This window comes from Polypterus senegalus, chromosome 12, assembly GCF_016835505.1.
Source record: "Polypterus senegalus isolate Bchr_013 chromosome 12, ASM1683550v1, whole genome shotgun sequence".
Lineage (NCBI taxonomy): Eukaryota > Metazoa > Chordata > Cladistia > Polypteriformes > Polypteridae > Polypterus > Polypterus senegalus.
Window position 1 is genome coordinate 95,275,051 of NC_053165.1, and position 11,822 is coordinate 95,286,872.

Below are 11,822 nucleotides of genomic sequence, written 5' to 3' on the forward strand. Positions count from 1 at the left end.
CTAATGTCTCCTTTCATTCTAACCAGTAATTTTTTTTTTTACATTTTTTTAAATTTAATACTCTTAACTACAGAAGAATGACATTTTTCATCTTTTATGCATCTTAATTTTTTTGCTTTAAGAACTAAATTCATGCAATATTTCACTTTTCCTGATTAGAGTTGTAAATGATAAATAAATAGTAATACATTTTATTTAATTGCATCTTTGAGGACATTCAAAGACACATTAGATGATAGTCACAAAATAGAGAACTATTAAAGTGAAGCAATTTAAAGGACAATTAATAGTAAAATTAGAGAAAGTATAATTTACCAAATAGAAGGCAAGCTTGACAAGGTGAGTGTTTTATTTATTTATTTATTTATTTATTTATTTATTTATTTTAGTAAAGAAATAAAATTAAGAAAACAAGGGTTAATGGAATTCCAGAGCAGAGAAGCAGTTTAACTAAAATCCCAGCCTCCTCTGGAGGAGAGTTGGGCTGATAAACAACAACAAGATGTCTAGAAGAATAGAAGTGCAGAGAAATGGATAGCATGTAAAGTTTTGAGAAGATCTTAAATGTAAGTTGCCTTAAGAATATTGTAGTTAATTTGATATTTCTACATTTAAGTTTATACAGAACATGAATTACTGTAACTGTAGCTTGTTTATATTTTAAACTTAAATATCAGACAGTAGACCTTCATAATAGTATAACCTTAAGAATCAAACGTATGAATTGGTGTCTAAGGTAAAGAGTAAAACAGTGACAGACCAAGTCATGAAATATTACAAAGGTGATAAAGGCAGTACCATTATTGAAAAATTTAAATTGGATTAAAAAAAAATGGAATGTTTTCCAATACTACCTTAAGAGCATACAAGAATTAAAGTGCCTTCACTGCAGATGTCGTCATTGCTAATTTTTGAAAGGATAACCTTTGAGCAAATTACGAGAATTTCATACCTGTCACTTTTTAAGCTTGAGGAAATGGTGAATCTTTCAAATTTTAATATCACTGAATAACAAAACCTAACAGAGAGAGGACACACTAGAGAGGTTTTGGTAGACCAGTAAAACTGAATGTCACCAACATATCGGTGAAATTGAATATCATGGTGATACATAATTGATTCAAGAGGAAGAATTAAAGAAATAAAAAAGAACAAATTACTGATTTCTGCAGCACACCAGTGCATCTGATGAATGGTGAGAACTGATATTATTTAGATGAATAAAGACCTGTTTGTTAAATCAGTCCGGATCCATGAATAGGTGATGGATCACTTGCCGAGCTAAGAACAGTTAGGATGAAATTGCTTAATAATCCAGAATCGGCAGCCTGTAACAGGTCACATGCGACTCTCTCTGAAACTCTTTCAGCTTTGTTTACAATGAAAAATGGATCAAAGTTTCAGTATATTTATGAAAATATGAAAAAATACTTTGGAAATTTGAAAGCTGTAAAACTTGTCATCCCTGCAATTTCTCCTCATGTGTCTGATATCCTCAAGGCATTGAGATTCAGCAACTGCAGTTGTTAATTTTCAGCATTAGGCCACAGAAATATGGTCAAGCTGTATTGTAGGTAAATTAGATTTACATGTTGAACAAAAAGGCTGAAATACCATTGACTGTAGAGTGCTCAGAACAATTTTTGAAGATGAAGAAACCTGACCTTCTTTCAAATGCACAGCATCGTGGGAATGACGTTTTCCATCTTTACATTCAATGTAACAGTTTTAAGGAAGTAACTGTTAATGTTTTATTGTCAAAAATGCAAACATTTTTGCACATTTTGACCATTCAAATGAATACTGGACTTGTGAATTATGCAACACAATTATGTGAGTTTTTTGTTCCCATGGATTACCTGGTGAAACAAGTACAGTAATTTGTTGAGCTGTCTTAAATGGCAAACGATTTCCAACATTGCAGAATTGCTTGCTTGTGCGACTCAAACTACCAACAACTGAACACCAGCAAAACCAAGTAGCTGGTGGTGGAGTTTAGGAGGCCCAGGCCCCTCATGGACCCTGTGATCATCATAGGTGACTGTGTGCAGAGGGTGCAGACCTATAAATACCTGGGAGTGCAGCTGGATGATAAATTGGACTGGACTGCCAATACTGATGCTCTGTGCAAGAGAGGACAGAGCCGACTATACTTCCTTAGAAGGCTGTCGTCTTTCAACATTTGCAATAAGATGCTGCAGATGTTCTTTAGATGGTTGTGGCGAGCTCCCTCTTCTACGTGGTGGTGTGCTGGGGAGGCAGCATAAAGAAGAGGGAAGCCTCACGCCTGGACAAACTGGTGAGGAAGGCAGGCTGTATTGTAGGCACGGAGCTGCACAGTTTGACATCCTGTGGCAGAGCGACGGGCGCTGAGCAGGCTCCTGTTAATCATGGAGAATCCACTACACCCACTAAACAGTATCATCTCCAGACAGAGGAGCAGCTTCAGCGACAGACTGCTGTCACTGTCCTGCTCCACTGACAGACTGAGGAGATTGTTCCTCCCCCACACTATGCAACTCTTCAATTCCACCACGGGTTGAGGAATCGTTAACATTACACCAAGTTATTGTCTGTTATACCTGCATTTTTATCACTTTAATATTGTTTTTTATTAGTATGCTGCTGCTGGAGTATGTGAATTTCCCCTTGGGAATAATAAAATGTCTGTCTGTCTGGTCTCGCAATTAACAATGCATATTGTGATTCCGATGTTTGCATTTTGTCTCCAGGTGCCATCTGTTCACTTTTTTTTTTTTTAAATTTTTAAATTACCTGTGCTAGCTTGGGGTGTTAGTGTATGCCTATACTAGTTTACTGTATGCTCTCTTAACCTGCATGAACAGTAGTCTATCCTACTAAGCTACCTGTGGTCTTGCCGTGTCAGACATATTTAGTGATAGCCATGAGTGAATTTTACTTAAGGTGGGAACAATTAGACCTCTAATTGAGCATTACTTTTCTAAACCAAACACCTCATGAAGGAGACGCTTAAAGAAGGAACAGTGATTTTAAACTGCAAAGAGCAGAGGCGCTCTCGTTAATTTGATCTGACAGAGAGCAGGTTTCTGATTACTGCTAGGTTTGTGAAAATATGAATTTCAAAATATGTATATTTTTAAACATTATACCTTTGATTTATTGTATCAAGAATGCACTGTCATTCGTTACCTAAGTCTCCATGGGAGCTGTTTAACTTTATTCCCTAGGTTCATTTTTTGGGACTGTTTATGATCATATCCTAGGTTTATTGTATTTAGACTGTACTATCATATCTGAATATTATTTTATACCCTGCTGCTGGGGTTTTCGTCTCTTGGCATGTCAGAGGACCGGGACTTCGTGGTCAAGCCTCTTTTGGGGAAGCAAAATGGGTTGGGGTAGATAATGAGTAAAAAATAGGAATGCTATTTCTTATTTATCTTTTCAACCTCAATAACTGTAAATACCAGCATAGCAATAGGTTCCATAGCCATAACACCTGGCAATGATATGAAATCTAGGTCTAAGCTAGCATATGTAACAATTTACTTAAGACTGCAAAAGTTCAGAAGCAGTGTCTCTATGACCAAACTGAACTTTGTGAGCGGGAATTTCAAAGGTCTCAAACATGAATAGAAAGTATTCTCTCACCTAACAGGTGTAAATGCCAAGATAGTATTTTTACAGGAGACCGGTCATGGTGATGGGTAATTTATTTAATACTAAAGTGATTTTGATAAATATCAATGCACCTAATGTGGACGATAGTGATTTTGTCCAAAACACATTTGCATAAACTCCCAATTTTGAACACTAATAAAATTGTAATGGCTGGAGACTTTTGTTAATTTTTCCAGACCTGGAGATGGGTCTTCATCTACAGTGGAGTTAACATCTAAATCTGTAAAAATAATTAAATAAACAGTTGCAGTGGATCATAACTGATCAGTCCCATAAAAGTTTTTAAATCCAAGTTTAAGAGCATATTCCTTCTGCTCATCAGTACATAATTACTCAAGGACTGGTTATTTCTTCATAGTTATTTTCCCACCATCAAATATTGCAAGTGCAACACTATTGTTATCTCCGACCATGCCCTTCTGATCTTTTATCTATTATTTCCACTCTAAAACTTCACTACCAGAAAATCAATCAAGGCATGAGCTGGGAGAAGTTTGTGCACGTTCTAAGTCGGTGGGGTGATGGAATAGCCGGCTACTTGCAGCTTTTCTTTTATCAGCACATTTAGATTAACAAAAGACGCTGGAGAGGTGAGAACGGTTTTAAGAAGTGATTTAAGGTGGGACGGATTTACGAGTTTTTTCGTAGGCTCTGGTAATTCTAGTGTTAAATCACTGTGCCCTACACATTCATCTCTTAGCTGGTGTCATAACCAAGCAAATTGATTATTATCTAGAGACAAATGCATGCTTAGAGGTCTCTGCAGGAATACTCTGGGAAATGCTGAAGGCATTTTTAAGAGGACAAATTATTTCATATCTTTCTCGAAAAAAAAATTGGAAACAGAACGCATCAGAGTTAATCAACAAAATGAAAAGAATAGATCTAGAATATGCTCTCTCCAAATGAGGGACTTTATCGGAAAATACAGGTTTTACATTCAGAATTTTTTTTCTAAGTACAGTAGAGTCCCGCTAATCCGAACTAATTGGGACCGAACCCTGTTCGGATTAGCGAAAATTCGGATTAGGCGGAGTTTTGTCATATAATGCCATATATTGACTTTATGAGGCGTATTAAGCGTCTGATGTGTCAAGAATTAAAGGTAAGAAATTACGTATTTTAGTACACTGCTATTTAAACTGCACTGTAGTGTGACTGTGATCGGAGGTAAAATCGATATGACGGGCGGTACATGAGTAGTAGCGGAAGGGCAGTGACCTAGACCTACGCATTCCTCTTGATTTCCGTTCCCAAACTATGAGTGACTGAGTCAGTGTGCCACCTGCTACTGCCGAGTGATGTGTTTTGTGCAATGTTATTGTTCGTGTGCGCGCACTTGCCCTGTGTTTTGTGAGTCCTTGTGAGTGGTGTGTAGTGTGGTTTCTTTACATTCTGTGCTTGTCCCTGCTGTTAATCATCATGGCAAGCAACGTAAACATAACTCGTGTACATTAAAAGAAAAACTGGAAGTGTTGAAAAGACTTGACAAAGGTGAAAGTGCCACTCAGTTATCGAAGGAATTTGGTGTCGGGAAAGCAACAATTTCCGATTGGAAAAAGAACAGAGGTAAAATTGAGCAGTTTTGCGCTACCACAAGTGAAAAAACGATTGAAAAACGTAGCAAGACGACAGTGTCTTCTTACGAAAAATTGGACGAAGCACTTTTCTTATGGTTTACACAAGAAAGACAGAAAGGAATCCCTATCACTGGCCCTCTAATTCAAGAAAAGGCGCTTCAATTGAACAAGCTCATGGATGGTGACGTATCATTTACGGCTAGTTGTGGTTTCTTAGACCGATGGAAGAAAAGACACGGAATCAGGCAGCTTACAATAACTGGGGAGAAATTGTCAGCGGACAACAAAGCAGCTGTTGAATACCTTGAGGAGTTCAAATGCATCATTTCTTCCTACTCGCCCCAGCAAGTTTACAACGCAGATGAGACAGGACTTAACTTTAAAGCATTGCCTACCAAAAGTCTTGCATCACAAGAGGAACGATCTGCACCAGGGTTTAAAATGGATAAACAGCGCCTAACTGTGTTGGCCTGCAGCAATGCTTCTGCCACAAATAAGCTTCCACTAATGGTTATTGGCAAATCGGCAAAACCACGCTGTTTTAAGAACATGAACATGAACTCTCTCCTGTTTTTACAGAAATCAAAAGAAAGCTTGGATGGATCGTGCCTTGTTCCAAGAATGGTTTGACAAGCAATTTGTGCCAAAAGTAAAGGCGTTTAACAAAGAAAATGGATTGCCTCCTCGTGCTTTGTTACTTATAGACAATGCTCCGTCACATCCAGAAGAAATGCAAGTTGTTTGCGATGATATCAAGGCTATTTTTCTCCCACCAAATGTCACATCGATTTTGCAGCCAATGGACCAAGGGGTTTTGCAGGCTTTGAAACAGAATTATAGAAAAATGCTTCTTCGTAGCCTACTTGAAGATAATGAAGAGCTAACAATTTTGGATAAACTCAAGAAAATGAACATCAAAGATGTTATTTACTGGGTTGCTGAAGCTTGGGAAAACACACGCAAGGAATCCTTACAGAAGTCTTGGAAAAATCTCTGGCCTGAGCTAGAGTTTGTCCAAACAGTTTTCCCCCCGACAAAAGAAAATTGCGAACTTCTTCAATTGGTGAAAAGAATGCCAGGTTGTGAAAATGCAGAAGAAGAGTGCGTGGAAGAGTGGACGGCCGTTGACGACTGTGGCCATGAAGAATACACAGACAAAGACATTGTGGCAGCTGTGCAGGGAACGTCAGCTGATCTCGATGCAGACGACAGTGAGGAGGAAGGGGACGCGCCGACTGATGTTGTTCCACACACTGCGCAGCCAGTGCCCTTGATCTCGCTTTGCGCTACGTTGAGCAACACGCCGATGCAACCCCAACAGATGTTATGTTTATGCGGCGTTGGCGAAACATTGCTTCTTCAAGCCGTTTTAGTTCGTTGCGTCAGAAGAAGATCACTGACTTTACCTCTTAGATAATGGTTTGCTTTTTACGTTTTGTGTAAATGCTGTAGAACATGGATTCTACATATGTGAGTAAATTCTAACTTGTTTCAATTTGAAGTAAGGCTGTATTTTGGATTTTTAGTTAGACAGCGAAATTGAAAAATTACAAGTTTCTTAAATGTACATTAAACGTACGACATAACTTGAAAAAACTTGTTTTCTTTACTTTTCCCAGTTCAGAAATTTTATAAAAATTACTGTATTTTTTCCCCTAGTCCTGTTCGGATTAGGCGGATTTTCGGATTAGCGGGACTCTACTGTATCCCCATATACATTAACAAATCTTTTTTTAAGAAATTAGATTCAATCATATAACCTCATTTATTTGGAATTCGAAACATCCACACGTCCCAAGGTTGATTCTACAACGACCTAAAGCAGTAGGGGGCATGACATTACCTAACTTTTAGTTTTATTACTGGGCAGCAAATGTACAAGCCATAAAGACCTGCGGCCTCATGCATAACGCTTTGCGTAGATCTCACACTACAACATGGTGTACAGAAAAAAGTGGAAATGTGTATACACACAAAAAAATTCAGATGCACAAAACCGTGTGTAACTTCCACGCACTTCAGCTCCATAAATCCTGGGCAAGTATAAAGTATTTTAATATAAATTTCACCTTCCCCATTCAGTATTTGGTTAAAAGACAATGACAAAAGCATGTGGGGGAATAAAAAGATTTTCAGTGAATGTAAAGTTGAGGCAAGGAAAAACGTAGTACTTGTTGGCTTAAGTAGTGGTATTACTCTTGGGATAAAACTGTTTCTGAACCCTGAGGTTTGTGCAGGAAAGGCTCTAAAGTATTTGCAGAATGGGAGAAGTTCAAATAGACTTTGTGCATGGCTGAGGCAGCGTGTGGTATAAATGTTCTCCAGGGCTAGATGCTGTATCCCGATAATCCTCTGCACTCTCGACATAGCCCGCTGTAGATCTTTTTGATCAGCTGCTGTACAGCTGTGATTCCACACAGAATACAGTGAGTTAAAATACTCCGAATGGTGCACTGAGAGTAACAGTAAATACTTATACACACTCAGACTATGGAACCAATGTAGTAAGCACTTTAAGTAAGAGTAGCTTTTATCTGTTGCACTTCTACATGACAACCAGGTTTTTCTTACCTTTCAAACATTCACAGTTTTTAGCTTTGGATAATGTCCAGGATTAAAACAATTAGAGAATTGTACATAGATTACGTCATTGCATCCTATGAATAGTTATGCTTCAAATGTAACTTCTCATCAACACAATTATTCCACTACTTTCAAATTAGAAACTTTGCTGAAAGGAACCAGAAGAAATATCAATCAGTCTTGAGTACTCGGATTGAATCTCTATAATATATAAAGACATTTTAAAATCCCTTCCTTGTAAAGATCTCAGGGTACGGTACGTTGGGGAAAACACCTTTCACTTAATATTTCAGACAAGGAGTAGAAGGCAGCCATGCATAGAATATACTCTAGCGCCATATACGCAAATCATTCAATCGTTTAACTTAATATCTTTTATCAAGTGCATTTATCTTGTTTAAAATGGTCAAAAATGTATGCAGGGCAAGATTCACGCTGTCAATGCTGCAGTCTAGCTCCAGCCTCACGGGGCAGTGTTTTCTAGGTGTGCACCAAATTCACATCATTTTGGACAAAAATCTGTGAATGCCTATTAGACAGCCTTCACTCCTAACCTGTTAACATCTGTGTTTTGTGTACTCACAGATGGGCTTAAAGTGGAAAAGGACAAAGAAACTGTAGTTGCCTTTACCTCACTACTGCCAAGTAGACTTATCTTGCTCAATTGGAAGAATCCCACCCCAACTCTTAAGTCAAAATTCTGTACTATTTGAAACTGGAAAAAAATCAAATCCTCAGAGGGGATCTGTTAAGAACATTTTTAAATATCGCAGGATTTATTCAATAACATCTTATTGTAAGCATCTATATCGGCAAAAAGGATACTCCTACTTCCTTGCTGATTTTTAAAGATTTGCTCAGGCTGTTGGCTCTCCTCTCTTTCTCTTGGGTGGGGGTTGAATTTTGGTTTGTTCAGTGGACTCAGTATAAGCATGCAGGATTCTGCACACCATCTTCCTACGGCACATCTAAAAGAATAACTAAAGAAAGTTAACAGTTAACTGTCTAGTTGGAAATGCAAACATGTCATGCCAGAATAGCTGCAGCATTTTAACACATTATATATCTACAGTCCACAATGCTTATCTAGACTGTTGTCTGTTATGACTTGTAGTGATGCAATAATCAAAATGGCAGAGATACTGTAGCAGAAGGACGCACTTCTCAAACGTGTCTCTTCTGTCGTAGTGCTCATAAGAATGTACAGGTTAATTAAGATTCAGTTACCTTATGCAAGTGAGCTCCTAAACAGATAATAGCAATTTTAGTTTCTTTTGCTGTCTTCAAGAATCCAGTTTAAACTTCATGGACTGGAAGATTTGAGGGGGGCAGGTGTTTTGTAAGAAGACCCGTGTGGTAAACGTTTTCAGTGCAGGATTTCACTGCTGTTCACCACAAGCTATACAATAGATCAGGGGTGTCCAACTCCATGCCTAGAGGGCCGTGTTGGCTACAGGTTTTTATTCTAACCCTTTTCCTAATCAGCGAGTAGTTTTCACTGCTATTAACTCCTTTTCCCTTCATTTCAATAGCCCTGTTTTTAAGGATTCAGTCTGAATCCTCTGAATTGATTTATTTCTTCATTAAATGACAGCCAAACAGAAATGAGATGTGAAACGAGCCAACAGATGACAGGCTTAACTGGGATTTCAAACTCCAACCAATTTCACTCCAACCAGTCTCTTAATGAGTAGCTCATTCTTACAGTTAATTAAGCCTGTTATTTAATTCAATGGCTTGTTGCTGCTCTCATTCTACTATAGCAGACATTTCCAGATCTGTTGATTTTTCAGTCTTTTCTAAAAGCACTGTCAAAATGCTTTGGTGACCTGAGAGATCAACCTTACTGAGGCCTTCACCTTTCTTTATTTTCAGGTACAATGGTGTGAAAAACTATTTGCCTCCTTCCTGATTTCCTATTCTTTTGCATGATTGTCACACAAAATGTTTCTGATCATCAAACACATTTAACCATTAGTCAAATATAACACAAGTAAACACAAAATGCAGTTTTTAAATGATGGTTTATATTATTTAGGGAGAAAAAATCCAAACCTACATGGCCCTGTGTGAAAAAGTAATTGCCCCCTTGTTAAAAATAACCTAACTGTGGTGTATCACACCTGAGTTCAATTTCCGTAGCCACCCCCAGGCCTGATTACTGCCACACCTGTTTCAATCAAGAAATCACTTAAATAGGAGCTGCCTGTCACAGAGAAGTAGACCAAAAGCACCTCAAAAGCTAGACATCATGCCAAGATCCAAAGACATTCAGGAACAAATGAGAACAGAAGTAATTGAGATCTATCAGTCTGGTAAAGGTTATAAAGCCATTTCTAAAGCTTTGGGACTCCAGCGAACCACAGTGAGAGCCATTATCCACAAATGGCAAAAACATGGAACAGTGGTTAACCTTCCCAGGAATGGCCGGCCGATCAAAATTACCCCAAGAGCGCAGAGACGACTCATGCGAGAGGTCACAAAAGACCCCAGGACAACATCTAAAGAACTGCAGGCCTCACTTGCCTTATTTAAGGTCAGTGTTTACGACACCACCATAAGAAAGAGACTGGGCAAAAACGGCCTGCATGGCAGATTTTCAAGACACAAACCACTGTTAAGCAAAAAGAACATTAGGGCTCGTCTCAATTTTGCTAAGAAACATCTCAATGATTGCCAAGACTTTTGGGAAAATACCTTGTGGACTGATGAGACAAAAGTTGAACTTTTGGAAGGCAAATGTCCGTTACATCTGGCGTGAAAGGAACACAGCATTTCAGAAAAAGAACATCATACCAACAGTAAAATATGGTGGTGGTAGTGTGATGGTCTGGGATGGTTTTGCTGCTTCAGGACCTGGAAGGCTTGCTGTGATAGATGGAACCATGAATTCTATTGTCTACCAAAAAATCCTGAAGGAGAATGTCTGGCCATCTGTTCGTCAACTCAAGCTGAAGCGATCTTGGGTGCTGCAACAGGACAATGACCCAAAACACACCAGCAAATCCACCTCTGAATGGCTGAAGAAAAACAAAATGAAGACTTTGGAGTGGCCTAGTCAAAGTCCTGACCTGAATCCAATTGAGATGCTATGGCATGACCTTAAAAAGGCGGTTCATGCTAGAAAACCCTCAAATAAAGCTGAATTCAACAATTCTGCAAAGATGAGTGGGCCAAAATTCCTCCAGAGCGCTGTAAAAGGCTCATTGCAAGTTATCATGCGCTTGATTGCAGTTATTGCTGCTAAGGGTGGCCCAACCAGTTATTAGGTTCAGGGGCAATTACTTTTTCACACAGGGCCATGTAGGTTTGGATTTTTTCTCCTAAATAATAAAACCATCATTTAAAAACTGCATTTTGTGTTTACTTGTGTTATATTTGACTAATGGTTAAATGTGTTTGATGATCAGAAACATTTTGTGTGACAAACATGCAAAAGAATAAGAAATCAGGAAGGGGGCAAATAGTTTTTCACACCACTGTATTGTGTAATGGGCAAAGGTGAGCTGGTCATATGGTGGCTTGTTTTGTGTCTCATTATTGTTGGCTACTAATTAAGGAAAAAGAGACAACTAAGGGGCCTGAGTCAAGTTAATTAAAATGAAGGCAAAAGAAGTTAATTAGCAGTAAAAATGGCTCACTAATGAAGAAGATGGTTAGAATGAAAACATGCAGCCACTGCAGCCCTCGATGACCGGAGTTCGACACCTGTGTAATAGATCGTTCCCAGATGTGTATTCTCATTTGAGAATTGTCTGGCCCAGTAAGACTAGGTTGCATGATGCAGTGAATGCGTGGTCTCTCATGGTGGTGTTTTTGATGCTTTTCAGTAAAATGAGTGACATTCTCAGTGTCGGCATGCACATTGTTAAAACAGCAATTAAGATATCATAGTTGATACATATCACACACCTCTAGGGCACATTGTTCAGCACCATTCACATTTATTTAGTTTCTTGATACAAAGCTGAAGTCTGTGAGGTACTGCAGCTGTTA

General features: G+C 38.5%; 2 protein-coding genes across 7 annotated transcripts in view; both read left to right on the forward strand.

Annotated features, from left to right (window-relative positions):
* Positions 1 to 11,822, forward strand: part of LOC120541395 (A-kinase anchor protein 13-like) — a 300,746-nt gene that overhangs the window by 34,881 nt on the left and 254,043 nt on the right. The gene's annotated exons all lie outside the window — the stretch shown is intronic.
* LOC120540502 (jerky protein homolog-like) lies at positions 4,712 to 6,660 on the forward strand. Its single transcript, XM_039771343.1, has 3 exons — positions 4,712 to 4,768; positions 5,094 to 5,707; positions 5,823 to 6,660. The coding sequence occupies exons 1-3, from the start codon at positions 4,712 to 4,714 to the stop codon at positions 6,658 to 6,660; spliced, it is 1,509 nt and encodes a 502-aa protein (XP_039627277.1).